Here is a 16580-nt window from a genome sequence, read left to right on the forward strand (position 1 = left end):
TTTAAATAAATCAAGTCCATCAATATCTAAGTTTTCATTATGTTTTAATGAAAGTTCAAGATTAAGACAATATTCTGGTAACTTTTCATTATCAGATGACCTTATTTTCTCAATGCTGAAAAGAAATCCAAAAATATCATTATACAAGAGGTAGAAGAAGAATTGGAGAGTGTAGAAGAATAAGAATTCAAAGAGATCAAATGAAAAGTCACACTCCACCTTTGTTTTTTATCAATTCAAAATACACTATAAATTGAATTTAATTCAAAAAAAAAATGTTGCACTTAATTGATCCATTCTTTTAGGCACTCAATGTTGCACTTAATTGATCCATTCCTTTGAAACATATACTAGGTTTTTTTAAAAAAATTGGGGCCTAAACATTTTTGGGGCCTAAAGCGAGGGCCTAAACATTTTTGCCATATAAAGCAAGTCCCTTAAAGTGTTCTGGTTTTCTGTTTATGCATCTCTTTTTCGAAAGCCTTTCTTTGCTCCCACTGTGTTCTTTTGTGCGTCCTTAATTATTATTTTTGTAAGATCTGAGCTATAGTATATCAATTATGCATTTATAGAATCATGAAGTTAGCATTGTCTAATTGATTTATACACTCATTTCTAATTGAAGGTTTTTAACAGTTACAATTGAGTGTTTCATATCCAGCCAAGAAAATGTCTCAGGGTTGGGAGCTAAGTAATTTCAAAGTTGTACCAACCAAAGTTTTGGGTACCAACTCTGTCCAAATACGTTGTTCCCCCGCTAGATTATACTTTCGTGACACAATTCCAATATGAAAAGTATAAAAGATAGAGTTCAAATTTCTCTGTTTTTAGAGGGTTTTAATTGTTTGACTTTGAACTGTGCTTAGCATTTCTTGTAAGCGCAAACTTGCTAATACATGTTAATTTGGTGGGATTTCAAATATAAGGGTCAATTTATAAATAAAAATGGCTAATTACTTTGTTATCATAGAGTGGTTGATCAAGTGTTTATAGGTAACTTTTCTTGCGTTACTTGAACATAATGTAGTTCTTTCTTATCATAATTCCTCGTTCATTAGTTCTTGTTTGCTTGCATTAATCCATGTTTTTGAAATCTTAAAATAAAATAAAATTGATTTCAAAATTGAATTCTTGTACAAAACTTGTTCTGAACTCCCCTTCCAAGCTCCCAAACAAGATAGCTAAACTCACACCGGATGTGGTCGAGAAGTGGAATTTCGAGTTCCATGAAAGCGTCGCTCACTTGAACATCATGGAGAACTTAATCTCCAACAATCCGCAACTTGAAACTCCTGTGGATTCTGGACCCCTTAGTTGTCGTGGATTCAATGATCCATGTCTCTTTATCATTTATTTCCTTTGCTTATCTCTTCAAGAATGACTTTTTCCCCGATTTTGGCGTCAACTCTTAGAGAAGGTTGTTTAGTTTCAAAGTCGTTCCGAGCAGGATAAAGAGTTGACCCTTCGCAACTAAAGAAGCAGAAGGATATTCTGGCGAGGACCTCACCCTTTCGAAGGAATTGGTAAAGCGTGTTACTGTCCTCCTACAACCCAAGTAGAAGAAAAACGCCCACCCTTAAGCCCAACTGGAAAGCCTGGGCTCTCATATTGCATTCCTTGACACCGCGGCCGCTGACGTGTGCAGCGTTGCTTTTAAGAACTTTGTTGACGAACTCACTATGTTGAACCCCAATTTACGAACTGAAGGATGCTTTGTCGACCATTCGTCAAGGATGGTGTCATTGGAGAGTACAAGAAGGTTGTGTTCCACTTGTCCCGAGACATCGTTATCAAGCCCTAGTGGTCCACTTAGCTTCTTTTCCTTTTTCTCACTTTTTTCTTTTAATGTATGTTGACTTTCTTATAACTCTTCTTCTTTTTTAATGCAGTATCAATCTTTCTTGACTTGCCATCTCTTCTTCTTCATATATTCGTTTTGTATTTCCACCTTTAATCCTCATCATTTTCCTTTATTTCTTCTCTTTTTTGCATTTCAGAAGTGTCAGGCGAGCTTAACTTCTTCGGCAAAAGGGCATACTACCCGGTACACGCATAACTTCTTCAACAAAATGACTTACACCTCCTGGTACACATGGTTGATTATCCATCAGGTACCAGTAGCTGACTATTCGGGCTGACTTGTTCCATATCCTTTTGCCAAGTAGGTTTTCCGCTCGTACCTCTTTCTAGAGCTTCTCTCAGAACTCTGTTTGTGATGTGCATTTTCCAATCCACAACTTTCCTTCAAAATATCTTAACAAATCTTTGTGACTAACTATTGTGTCATCGATTAAAAATTATATAATGGAAGTGTTAACTGGTCCTTTAAAGTTTCTTGTACCTTTATAGACTTTTGCCCATCGTTAGTGGACTAAGCTTTGCCTCTTCATGGTCTGCATTCCTCAAGGACTTCTTTTCCGAGTAGCCTCCTTCCGAGATAGTGAGGTTGTATCCTTGAAAAAAGGTTACTTGTGCTCACTACTCATGGGAATGTATCCCTAAGAAGGTTACTTTCACCCAGTCTTTCCTCAAGACGAACGAGGTTGTATATATACTTAGAAAGGATTACTTGTTCGCACCACTCTGTTGGACTGTATCCCTAAAATGGGTTACATTGGCCCAATCTTCATGGATTATATCCCTAAAAATTGGTTACTTACGTCTTGTATTTTCCCGGTGAGGAGAATGTATTCCTTTCGGATTACATGAATCTCCAATAATTGATGAACTTTATGACTGAAAAGGGTTACTTATGTCTGATCTTTCTTTGAGATAGCCGAGGTTGTTTCCCTTAAAAGGGTTACTCGTGCTCGCCTCTCGGTTGGGTTGTATCTATGAAAATTGTTACTTTTACCCAATCTTAATGAACTGTATCCTTGAAAAATGTTACTCGTGTTAAGTCCTTTTATGAGACAGCTAAGGCTATATCCCTAAGAAGAGTTAATTATGTCCACTGCTCGTTTGGATTGTATTCATGAAAAGGATTACTTCGGCCAAAACTTCAAGGAGACGGTCGAGACAGTTTCCTTACAAAGGGTTACTTGTGCTCGTCGCTCGATTGGACTGTATCCCTTAAAGGGTTACCTCCGTCCAATCCATGCCAAGACGGATAAACTGTATTCCTTAAACTGATTAATTTTTAAAGGTTAAATCCGCTTTGGCTATTGATCAGCAAGCAAAAAATCTCAAACACGAAATTGCTACCTTAAAACATCGTCATCTTTATTCAATTCAAAATCTAGTAAAATTGAAACAACATATGAGAATGTAAATTGCTAAACAAAAGAAAAGGTCACAGTATTATGAATTTATGTATTCCACTTGTGTGTGAGCTTTTCTCTGACATCCAACACCGAACACTGGCTCACAACCTTTAGTGCCTATCATATTTTTTAATCGTCTAAGTAGGACTCCCTTTAAGATCCCCAATAGGATTTGTTAATAGATGTTTCCTTTCTGCCTGCACGTTGACTATCATTTCCACGATTTCCTGTCATTTCCTGGTTTCCTAGTGGAAAATCATCTTGCTTGCCCTTAATGTTGAACCTCAAGAGTCTATCTTTGACAGAGATTAAAGCTCACAGGTCGCTCACCGACAGGTGCCCGAATAGGACATTGTATACTGAGCGTGAATCTACCACTATGTAGTTGACCTTAAAGCTTTTGCTCAATTTTTCATAGTCGGCTTTAAATGTGGTTTTGAAATAGCCTTTGGTCGCAATAATGTTTCCAACAAACCTTAAGCTCCATGCCAAAGTAGGTCAGATCACTCCCCGAGTAGTCCAACTCTTTAAAGGACTTGTAGAACTTTATGTCCACAGAGTGTCCTTGGTCCACGAATATTCTTGGAACTTCAGCCTTGACAACCTCTGCCGATATTATTATTGGGTCACCGCGGGCAATCTGAGCGTCCCGTACGCTTTTCTCTACAATCACACATCCTAGCTCCAAAAAGTTGGCGTTTGGTTCTTACTCACCGATTGGATCGTTGGAGATAACCATCCCTGCCGAGATTATTATTGAGTCACCGCGGGCAATCTGAGCGTCCTGTAAGCTTTTCTCTACTATCACACATCCCAGCTCCAAAAAGTGGGCGTTTGGTTCTTACTCACCGATTGGATCGTTGGAGATAATCATCCTTGTCTTGACATACTCTTTACTACAATCCAAATCATCTTCGGCTTCCTCAAATCTCTTGATAAAAGAAAGTCCAAAGACCCGAGCGACACACTCAACCAAATCGCTTTCCTCCTTATCTAAAGATGAAGATTCCTTTTATGTGAGATGAATCCCCCTTTAAAGTTTCGCTTCAACAAGAATAAGCCTCTCGTTTCTCAAAATTGCATGCTTATCTTCTTTTATCTGCACAGTGGAGTTCTTTTACACTTTTTACTTTGGTTCTAATACTCTGTCGACCACGTCCCCTCAATTAGACGTTGACCCGAGTCGGACATTCGATAGGGTGAATGTCTAAGGTTCACCCTCATGCCTCATTGTCAGGTTTCCCTAATTTTCCCTCCACCAAATAATTTTAATTACGTGATCATCTCCTCCTGATTAATATAATTACATGATCTCCCCCACATTGACCATCATTATGGTGCTTGTTTGTTTTTCTGTTGGCTACTACGTTTGACACCTAGGAAATCGGAAAAACACGTTCCAAGAGAAAAAACGTGAAAGGGGAAATTTTATCACTTCTACGTTCAGTCCAACTGAACTTAAAAACAAACAGGCTGATATTTGAGAGGCCCTGATTATACGAAGGAGCCCTCACACCTTATATTGACATGCTCATCTAATTTCTAAAGGTAAAACATTACACATGTTGACTACTTTATTCTTGGGGTTTTTTTGTGTGAATCAAGCTAACATAATCCATGCAAATCCATAGAATGTACTAGTTCAAAAACAAATTTCAAACCCGTGCTAGTTACACTAGTTAGGTGAAAAGGAATTTTGAGGAAATAATGGAGCTAGTGTTAAGGGAAAAAGTTATCTTTATACTTAAAATTTATTCACACTTAGAGTGAGATAGGAAGGGAATTGAATAATATGAAATAAATAATATGATAGAAAAATAATAGAGAAATTAAAAGAAAAATAAGTGAAATTGAAATGAAATGTAAAGGAAAGAATATGTATCAAAATTCAAAGCTCGAGTTAAAAAGATGAAAATGGAAAAAGAAAAGCAGAGAATCCTCCCACGTCAATGAAATTAATACCCAAACATCCCCACCACATGATCCTTTCACCTTTAGCTTTATGCAAACATCTCAACTCATGTTGGGTAACCTTAACCATATAAGGCGGTCACTTCCTAACCTAACTTCACACAGCACTGTTCCCCTCCCGGACCCCCACAGTTTCCCCAAACCCACCTCAATCCATAATATTCCACAACACTAAAACAAAAGAAAAACTCCAATCTACTTATCTCCTTATTATTATAACACATGATCACATAATCATAGTTCTTCTCTCTTGCCGTGAGTATTTAAATACACAGTTACATACACATTTATATCCATCTCTTCTCTCCTTATATATATATATATATATATAGCATTCTCTTTAGTCTTTCACTCAAGTCCTATATATAAGTAGTACTCTTTGGAAGTAACTACCTCTATGCCTTTGTAAATTCACACTCACTCCCTCAACTTCATCAGCAAAACCAGAAAACACAGCAGTGTGGCAGAGACATATATCCCTTCCCAGACTCAAACCAATCACTAGTTAGTTAAATAACGGTTTTTCCTCTTCACATATATTTTAACTTTCTTCTCTCTTCACTCTTTTCTATTATATATGCCATCTCAGTCTCACCACCACCACCACAACCACCACCACCACCGTCGCGGCGGCAATTAAAGAGGCTACTTTTTTTTGGCCATATAAAGAAAGATGATAAGCTGGGGAGATCTATACACCGTGTTAACGGCGGTGATTCCGCTGTACGTGGCTATGATCCTAGCGTACGGCTCTGTCCGGTGGTGGAAGATTTTCTCCCCGGACCAGTGCTCCGGCATAAACCGTTTCGTGGCGATCTTCGCTGTGCCGCTGCTCTCCTTCCACTTCATCTCCACCAACAACCCGTACACCATGAACCTCCGGTTCATCGCCGCCGACACGCTGCAGAAGGTGATCATGCTGTTCGCACTCACAATCTGGACCAATTTCACCGCCAACGGCAGCCTGGAGTGGATGATCACCATCTTCTCCCTGTCCACATTGCCCAACACGCTTGTCATGGGAATTCCACTCCTCATCGCCATGTACGGCGAATACTCCGGCGAGCTTATGGTCCAGGTGGTGGTCCTCCAGTGCATCATTTGGTACACGCTGCTCCTCTTCCTCTTCGAGTACCGTGGCGCGAAGCTTCTGATCATGGAGCAATTCCCGGAAACTGCAGCTTCCATTGTCTCCTTCAAGGTCGACTCCGATGTCGTTTCCCTTGACGGTAGAGACTTTCTCGAGACTGACGCGGAGGTTGGCGACGACGGCAAGCTCCACGTCACCGTGAGAAAGTCCAACGCGTCGAGGAGGTCGTTCATGATGAATACACCGCGGCCGTCGAATCTCACCGGAGCTGAGATATACAGCCTCAGCTCCTCCCGGAACCCCACGCCGCGAGGTTCCAATTTTAACCACGCAGATTTCTACTCCATGATGGGGTACGCGCCGCGGCACTCGAACTTCGCCGCCGGCGATGTTTACTCCGCCGCGTCAAAAGGCCCCACGCCGCGGCCGTCCAATTTCGAGGAGAATTGTGGCGCGAGCTCGCCGAGATTCGGGTTCTACCCGGCACCATCGCAGACAGTTCCGCCGCCGACGTCTTACCCGGCTCCGAACCCAGAACTTATCTCCACCGGGTTGACAAAGAGTGTGAGCAAGAATTCTCAGTCACAGTTACAGTCATCACAGTCACAGCAGTTGATTCAGCCTAATCAACCACCATCCACAAACGGCGCTAAATTGAGCCACGACGCGAAAGAACTCCACATGTTTGTGTGGAGCTCTAGCGCGTCACCGGTCTCTGACGTGTTTGGAGGCGGTGATTACGGACCGTCCGATCAATCCGGACGGTCTGAACAGGGTGCCAAGGAGATTAGAATGTTGGTTCCTGATGAACAACCTCAGAATGGGGTTACTAATAAAGGTACTTGAATTTTCAATTTTTCCAATTTTTTCTTCTTGGATTATAAAATTGATAATGATTTTGATTTTGTGGTTTTTTTGGTTTAAATTTGAAGCTATGGCTGAGCCAGAATTTGGAGGAGATGATTTAAAATTTGCTGTTAAAGAAGGAGAACAAGCTGAGGATCACTTAGATGGAGAGAAAGGGGGACCCACTGGGCTGAACAAGCTAGGTTCAAGTTCCACGGCGGAGCTCCACCCGAATGCTGCCGGAGCTGCCGGCGTGAAACACATGCCTCCGGCGAGTGTTATGACCCGCCTCATATTGATCATGGTGTGGAGGAAGCTAATCAGAAACCCCAACACATACTCTAGCCTCATTGGTGTCATTTGGTCCCTTGTGGCATTTAGGTAAAAAAAAATTCAAAGTCAATCAGAAATTATTTAATTTTTGACTTTTTTGCATTTTGAATTTATTATTATTACTGTGGGGTGATTATTTATTTAGTTAATGTTTAATGAATTGCAGGTGGCATGTGCGTATGCCGAAAATAATACAGCAATCAATCTCCATACTGTCTGATGCTGGTCTTGGAATGGCTATGTTTAGCTTAGGTGAGTTGAGTGGTCACCGTTTTTCCCAATCTTTACTCCTACAATAATTTCATTCTTTTCTTTATTCTGCAACTCATTTCCTCTTCTATGAAAACAACAGTAACTCCCATTTTCTAGGGTAGATAGTTGGATACGTATATTTTCTTACAATCCAAGAAAGTAGTTAAAACCTACCTACGGGTTTCTCTTCCTATTTTAGTTATCAAATTCAAGAGTAGTGATTAATGTGAACTTTAGGTGTCAATAATTTCTACTTGCGTGTAACGTGTTACTTTTCTTCTCATCTTTAGAAAAAATTGTGTTCAAAATGTAAAACCAAACACCCACTTAATGGTACTAAAACATGTGATCATTTTTCTTATTACAATCACAATACGATGAACGGGGTACAACGGCACTTGATTGAATGTGATGGTAACATGGGTATGAAAATTATGGATTTGGAGGAAACAAGTAAGCAAATCACAACCGTCCATTCTCATGAAATTGGTTGCCACATAACATAACCAAATGACCTTGTTGGGTAGACGATAGTGTGGGGATTGCATTTGCATAACGATCCCCGACATGTGGGGTCTGGTCATGAACCAATTCGCTTTCTGATTCAAGGCGGTGGTGAGGAAAGGTACAAATTTTGGACCAAAATTCGGTAAAGGTTGAAATGGACAAATTATGAGGCAGCATAATAACTATCTTTTGTTTTTCAGTGAGAAAACTGAAAGGCATTTTTGCCATGTTGATGTGAATGTAAATTGTGGGTGTCTTCTAGTTTTTATCGTTTTCCCTTTTGGCTGAATCTATTGAGGATTTATTTGTTGGGTTTGTGACATTTGCAGGCTTGTTTATGGCTCTTCAACCCAAGATGATTGCATGTGGGAACTCAGTGGCTACATTTGCTATGGCTGTTCGATTTCTTACAGGTCCTGCAGTTATGGCAGCAGCTTCCATTGCTGTTGGCCTGCGTGGCACCCTCTTACGTATAGCTATTGTTCAGGTACACTTATTATTGACAAGCTTCTTCCCTCTCTACGACACACTAAAACATAAACTTTATGATCAGTAACTTAACTATATATATATATATAGAGAAAAAGAAATAATAAATAATAAACATTAGAATAAGAACATTTAAATTGACTCATAATTAAAAAATCTGGTAAAGATAACATTTATGTCATCTGAAATCTTGTGGGATGGAAAAAACTCATAATTAATTAATGATCACCTCACTTGATAACAAAATAAGTGAATTAGGATTATTCTCGATCCGTAATGATCGTGACGCGAAGCTCTATCATCCACACATTTGTCATCCACATCATTAGTACACGATCGAATTTTTTACAACGGTGACTGAAATCAAAGTTATTAGTATAAGATTAGGGATTAAAACTATAAAAATTAGATTTTAGTGAGCAAAACTAAATTTGAGGGACTAAAAATTAGTTCAGCTTTATTTTAGTTATATGAATAATATTTCTTGTTATATTAAACATGAAACACAAACCTTTTAGATTGTTAGCTCACTGAAATATAATTGTTGGAAATAGGCTGCACTTCCTCAAGGAATTGTTCCATTTGTGTTTGCCAAGGAGTACAATGTCCATCCGGCCATTCTTAGCACAGGGTAAGCAATTATACTTGTTTTATTCTGTTTAATTTCTCATTCTTTCTCTTAAGAAATTAGGAAGTTGACCTTTTTTTTCTAAAATGTAAAATTTTCATTGCAGGGTTATATTTGGGATGTTGATAGCTCTACCAATTACACTAGTGTACTACATATTACTTGGTTTGTAAGATATCTATATTGCAGTAGCCAACATACGGAGACAGATTGAATGCGCTTTTGAACTTTTATACTTTGGGAGTAAGCACTAAGCATGCATTCTTGATGACCACAATTGATTGAGCTGCTATTAGCAACCATGAGAATTTCCAAAAGTTTTGGGAAATTCAGAATATTTGACTGATTGGTCCAAATTCTCAAAGTTCCAAACTGACGCAAGTTTCAAGAACTTGAGAGAAAGGAAAATACAGCTTGTGGGAGACAAAGCAGAGGAAAACAGGGGAAAGCTAGCTGCATGGGTAGAGAGATTCAATGAAATCTTGGATTGGTCCCTCGTTATCTGCATTGTAAAGTATTATTAGAAGGTCAAGTTTGTGTTTTTTAGTAACAAAGACGGTTTAGAAATGGGTAGGGAGATGATGAAATTGGAATATATGAGGAACTTTTTGTTTATTTTATTCTTCAATTTTATATTATTATTGTTTGTGATTTCGTCTTTGTTGGTCCGCGGTTCCCGCAATTATTTGTGTTTGTCGTCTTTCTTTAGTGCGTAGTGCAGTCACCATTTTTATTGAATTATGATTTCTTCACACCTCATTTTGAGGTGTAAGAGGTGGACGAGGAGAAAGATAGGAAGAAAAGAAAAAGTATGAGAGAGAAAGTATGAAATGTGATAGATGATAAGAGGAGAGAGAGATAGAAATAAAAATAAGTGGAAATAAAGTGTTTAAAAGATGAGATGTGTATATATCATTACTCATTTTTATTTGATGAAGTAATTTAAAAAGAGCAAAAAAATCACACCATAGTTTGCTAGGTTGGACTCTTCTGCTTTGTTTGATATAAAAAATAGAGATAGAGAAGAGAGAAGGGAAAAGAGAAGATAATTAGATAAAAAAGTGATAAATACATATAGTAGATTTATAGGTTGTTTGGTATAATAATGAAAAATAAGTAAAGAGAGAACGAAGCGGAAGAGAGAAAAAAAATTATTTTTTGGTAAAAAACATTTATAACAAAAGGAAAAAAGTTATAATTAAGCAAATTAAATAGAAGGGCAGAACCGAAAGTTTCAAAAAATTGGAAAAATAGCTGTGGTTTCTTCTCAAATTGAGAAGATACTAAAAGTATATGTCGTTCCCGTGAGTTAGCTCAAGTGGTAAGAGTTAGGGGACATAAGGGTTGGGGAGAGGAAGGTCAAGAGTTCGAACCCTAGAAGGAAAATTTGAAGGGATTTTCTAACTTACTAACAACTAAACCACTAACAGCTGCCTATAAAAAAAACTAAAAGTAGATGCCCCCACAAAAGTGATCTCTCTCTTCATGGTGTTGTTGCAACCAAACGGGGTTAGTTTAAGCTCATCTCCTCTATTTTTCTCTTTGGTCTCTCTCCACACAAACTTCCCTCAAACAAACGAAGTGCTTAAGTATTTAGAGAAAGGTTTGATTTTCGAACAATGTATATGAAAAATGATTTATTGAAATGATCTATCTATTTAATGTGAAATTTTAGCTTTGAGAAGATTAGCCTTATGGCTACATTAGTCTCGCGACTACCTCTTATGTGAATACGTTGATGGTTATAAAAATGGTCTCTCGCCGGAGTAAAGTTTGGTTTTAGTCTCTAACTTTTGGGAAACTACCAAATTTATATTCATGCGGTGGGTGGTGGTCCGACAACCTTACCAGTTATATGTGGCTAAACCACGTGGTTAACGATGCAGACGTCTAAACTAACTCAATTTAACTCATTGATTAACATAACTCAAAAATAAATAAACCCCCAAACTTGAATAAACTCCTCAAACACTCACTGTCAAAAAATATTTGTAGCATACAATCAAGTAAAGAACAACTAGCGACTGAAGAGAAAGAACACGAGGAGAAACAAAGAACACCGATTGAATAGGATGAGGAAGCTCAATTGAGAAAGATCGATTGAGGAATTGGCAATTGCGTTGCACCATGGCCGAAAATGTAAAGAAGAAGTAAATGAGGATGTTTTTTTCATGATATATTGTCACGAACTAGGAAGAACATAGATGAAAAGGGAGAATAGAAGGACCGAAGAAGATAAAAGAAGCAATGAACAAGAGGAGAAAGGAGAGGGTGAAGAGCTTCAAACTTCAAAGATGAAAACAAAGAGAAAAAGACAATTCAAGGTTCGATAGAATTGGGATTTCACATATCTAGGGTTTTTATACACACACACACACACACACACACATATATATATATATATATATGTGTGTGTGTATTCATGTTCCTGTTCAATCGATCTTTCTCAATAGATCTTCATCTTGCTCTTCAATCGATGTTCTTTAATTTGTTCATCCTCTTCGGTCGCTGATTGTTCTTTTCTCCGCAATGTTCTTGAGATGTACTTGAGGTATTTTTTTGACAATGAATTTTTGGGATTTTACGTCAGTTTTGGGGGTTGAATTTTTTTGGGTTATGTTAATTAGTGGAATTATGTTAATTTGTGGGCGAGTTATGATTAAATTGAGGTTTGTTTAGGTGTTAGTGAGATAAATTGATGTGGAAAAATGAATTTAAAGATACAAGAAAAAAATCCGCTTGAGCCTCATTAAACATCTGGTATAGCCATGTAGGACTGATGAAGACATTTGCTATAAAGTTGCAAGACCACCACCTCTGCAGAGATTTAAACTGGATAATTTTTCAGAAATTAACAATCCAAACTTACTCTGATGATGGACCATATCTCTAAACTTGACCTTTTACACTGAACTAGAAGCTTAATTAACCCTAATAAAATACAAACAAAAAATCATCATTATATATATAAAAAAAGAACAAACAAAAAGTCATCTTGGTTAATTAATTTTTTTGACGTGAGTGAAATTGCAAAAAAAAAGTAGTAAATTACACTATAATAAAAACACCCATTGACATCGATATTTGTCCGCCACAAATTTGTGAAACTGCCAACAAATGCATTTTTTTTAAGGTTGTAACTATGTGGCGGTCTTAAACCGCCATAAAAATCGGTGTCTGAAGACCTTTTGATGGTTAGGAATCACCAATGGTAAAATTGGGACCATGAGTCATGAGTGTATACAACTGAGACTTGAAGTGTCCAAAGTCCAAACACATTCACTAGTGGGGATTATGCACTTTTTGTCAGAAGAAGTTGTGTGATGGAATGCATCAATGAAAAAACGTTATCGTTCTACTTTTACTTATAAAATAAAGAGAAAAGGGCAATGTCAACAGCATAAGGACTTTTCTGCTTTTGGGTCATCGATGATGTGCCCAGGAGCCTAACTAGCCAGGAAATCGTAGTCAATTAGCCGGTCAGCACTTTTATGGAGGAAAAAATATTATGTTCACATGCCAATTACACTCTCATCTCAACATATATGAAGAAAAGATAAAGGTAATGTGATAGAAATTAAACGTAGAGCGAAATAAAAAGAAAATGTGTAAAAAAATGAAAAAGAAGAAAAAATGTGAGGGTAAAAAAAGTGAAGTGATTATGGCGCTTAATGTGATATCTTAAGCCAAATAATTAAGATTGAGTACATAAAATGAGTTTGTGCAATAATAAAGACTTATGTACTGATTAAAATATTTGATTTAGTTCTATTGTAGTAATGCGGTGTTCCATTCTTAGGGACATGATATTTACGAGTTGTGTTTTCTGACATTTATTCATCCATCAACCATGATCATTTTACATGTATCTCTATCACAATCACCTGTTTCCACCACTCGTCGTTCATTTTTTAATAAAAAATAAATTTTATGAGATAAAATTATTTGACAAGGAAAGTAAAATCTTAAAATATAATATTTAACTTAAATAATATGATAATAATTTATTAAATTACTTAATGATATATTATAGGCTTAAATACTCTGTAGGTCCCTGAAATTGTACCCCGTATCAAAATAAGTCCCTGAAATTTTTTTTTCCGATTCCGGGTCCCTAGAAAAATTTGTTTGATCAAAATAAGTCCCTACGCCGGAGAAGACAGTGGTTGCCTCCTCATTGTTTCCACAAACCATGAAATAACATGTTTAAAACACTCCTAGACCTTCATATATCTGATATGGGCGAAGGAATCGCAAGAAACAAAGCTAAAACGAAGAAACCGAGAAGCTCCATAAATTCCGGCGAGAAGAAATCAACTTGCGACTGGCCTTTTCTCTTCAACTGTGACGACCCAGCCCACGAGACCACCACCACTGAGTTCCTGAGGACGAGACGAAGCCGGCCCAACACCCTGGTCGTAGCGCCGCCATGACCGCCGTCGTCAACCACCGTCTTCTCCGGCGTAGGGACTTATTCTGATTAAAAAAACAATTCCAGGGATCCGGAATCGGAAAAAAAATTTTCAAGGACTTATTTTGATACAGGGTACAATTTCAGGGACCCCTAGAGTATTTAAGCCATATTAAAAAAAATTCAAAGTAGCTCAGAATTTGCTAAACTCTTATCGAAGTGTTAAGCTAGCTATGGTGAGAGACTGTGAGAGAGTGGAGGTGGTTCGGTCAGAAGTCAGAACACTCAACCATGAAAATGATGGCACTTCAACCTCGCTTGTGTCATCCCCACACATCTAAATTACTCAATCATCTCTAATGGGTCGTTCAATAATGTTCATGTATGTGGTGACTGTTTTGAGCGGAAAACAAGAAAAAGGAAAAATCAATACAATCTTCATATTTATATGGATAGTAGAAAGCAGATAAGGTGCCCACTAGGTCTAAAAGCAGAACATATAGCCTACCTTTTAAGTTGAGATGTTGCTTATGAGTAATAATATATACACACCTCTTTATTTATACACTTCATTTCCACTTATTTTTATTTCTATCTCTTTCCTTTTATCATTTATCACATCTTATACTTTCTCTCTCTTACTTTTTCTTTTCTTCATATTTCTCTCCTCCTCCACCTCAATTTAGAGGTGTGGACAAATAATTATTGGTTGCTTATAATACGTATTGGAAAATAGTAATAGATAGAGAGATCTAAACGAGATTTGACTGAAAATATCATAAATAAATGATGTGATGTATTAAAAAAAAAATTGTTGCTCTTTGGATTTCAAGTAATAAGCATCTCCATTTGCTTAAAAATTTTAGTTCAAGGTAGTCAAATCGAGATACGTATCGTGTATCGCTAGACCCTAATTCCGTGTCGCGTATCGTATCGTAACGTGTATCGTAAGATACGGACACAAAAAAAATTAAGTCATAAATTAAATAATATACTAATATATCATCTAAATATAGTTCAAAATAATCAAAGATCCAAGTCATAAGTAGAAAAATAGTCTCACAAAGTTCAAGTTCAACCTAATTCCAAGCCATAAGCCAAACTAAAGTACTAAACATCAAAGAGATGAAATTAAATGTCCACTCCCTAATTCCAAGCCATTAAAGGGCTGCTGAAGTTGAACGTGAAACATGAAAGGGCTGCTGAAGTGAAGTTGAACGTGAAATGGTGAAAGAATCAAAGAAAACATCACTTTTTAGAGCAATTTACTAATTTTTAATGAAATTAAATGCCCACTCCCTAATTTTTCTAGGGGAGTAAGATGAAACGGCATTTGAAAAACTGTTTTTGTATCGTATCGGGATACGTATCGTGTGATACTCATGTGATATGCGCGATACAGGTCACGATACGAACACAAAAAGATACATACATGGGATACGTATCGTTTGGTTGATTTTCGTATCGTATCGGGATACGTATCGTGCGATACGCACGATACTGACTACCATGTTTTAGTTACACTTTTCTCCGGTTTCGTCTTCCGTGTGTCACTTTAAAAGTGATTCACCGTGGTTCAGTTAAATAACGGCCATTGGATATATTCTTAAAAAAATGAATGATACAGATTCAATTCAGTTTAAAGTTGCATTTACAACAATACCCCTTTCTCTTTCTCCCCTAGAATCTTCTTCCACCTTCTCCTGCAATTTCGTTGCTGAACAACTGCCGGTGGAGGTTGTGCTTGAGTCCCACCTCTCCTCTCTTTTCCTTTCCACCGGAAACAACGGCTTGCGTACATCCACCTCTAAAAAGTGATCTATCTCTAGTTCAGATTCATAATATTAAACTCCTAATTGTCTAAATTGAACCCTAATCAAAATTGTAGAAACTCTACACCTGGTAAATCTTATGAGCTCATAAAGCTAAATCTTATTATCTATTTGATGGATATGCTCACCTATCTTATTCTCTCTCTGATTGCTTTATTGTTTCATTAGCATTTTCTTCCTCTAATGAATTATCTCAATTGTGTGTATGATGCAACTCTGAAAGCAGGACATGTGAAAAGTATATGGATTTGGACAGTGTGTGTTGTTATTGTTGACTTAATAATTTGGGTGGTTGTGCTAGTTACTTGCATTGCTGGAGATTTATACCTAGTTTTAGTTTATTTGAATTAGAAAGCTCATTTTTTTAACAGGTAGAAAGAATTGCTTGGTTGCAATGGTAAGTCTGTAATGAAGCAAGCATGCTATAGAGCGAGATCTGAAATATGTTATTCTTCTTCTTCTGAATTCTTTTTGCCTCTGACAAAAAGGGAAAAAAAAGATGAGAACTTATAAGATTACGCTTGCACTATCTCCCCTTTAAAGAAGGGAACTTGGATGATCAGATCTTGGTAAAGGGACAAAGGCTTTGAATGATTAAGAATATGAAGAGAGAGGGAAAGAGAAATGACCACTGGGAGAAATGAGTGGAGGAGAAGTGACCAAATGATATAAGGAGAAAGATGGAAAAAAAATAAATTGTGAATTGAAGGACATTTTTGTCTTATCATTAAAAAATGCAACTGAATCACCATGTGTCACTAACCACACTGCTCCACCAAAGACATCGTCCTTTTCTCCGTCACACTAGATGAACATATTTTACAAATAGTGATCGTTAAGTACTATCCTCAGAATCTATACTAATTGGATAATTATATCTTCACACCTCACTTTTGAGGTGTGGAGAAGTGGAAGAAGAAAGAGATAGGAAGAAAGGAGAGAGAAAGTAAAGATGTGA

General features: G+C 37.4%; 1 protein-coding gene across 1 annotated transcript; it reads left to right on the top strand.

Annotated features, from left to right (window-relative positions):
• Positions 1 to 5470: 5470 nt before the first annotated feature.
• Positions 5471 to 10030, top strand: LOC130710423 (auxin efflux carrier component 4-like). The gene is made up of 6 exons (XM_057559700.1): positions 5471 to 7162; positions 7257 to 7551; positions 7670 to 7755; positions 8592 to 8749; positions 9306 to 9382; positions 9486 to 10030. The coding sequence occupies exons 1-6, from the start codon at positions 5908 to 5910 to the stop codon at positions 9550 to 9552; spliced, it is 1938 nt and encodes a 645-aa protein (XP_057415683.1). The 5' UTR covers positions 5471 to 5907; the 3' UTR covers positions 9553 to 10030.
• Positions 10031 to 16580: the final 6550 nt, after the last annotated feature.

The sequence above is a fragment of the Lotus japonicus genome, chromosome 4 (assembly GCF_012489685.1).
Source record: "Lotus japonicus ecotype B-129 chromosome 4, LjGifu_v1.2".
Classification (NCBI taxonomy): domain Eukaryota; kingdom Viridiplantae; phylum Streptophyta; class Magnoliopsida; order Fabales; family Fabaceae; genus Lotus; species Lotus japonicus.

Coding starts and splice junctions, on each gene's coding strand:
- LOC130710423 (XM_057559700.1), top strand. CDS start 5,908: ATGATAAGCTGGGGAGATCTATACACCGTGTTAACGGCGGTGATTCCG. Junction 8,750..9,305: donor TACGTATAGCTATTGTTCAG/GTACACTTATTA, acceptor TGTTGGAAATAG/GCTGCACTTCCTCAAGGAAT. Junction 9,383..9,485: donor CCGGCCATTCTTAGCACAGG/GTAAGCAATTAT, acceptor TTTTCATTGCAG/GGTTATATTTGGGATGTTGA.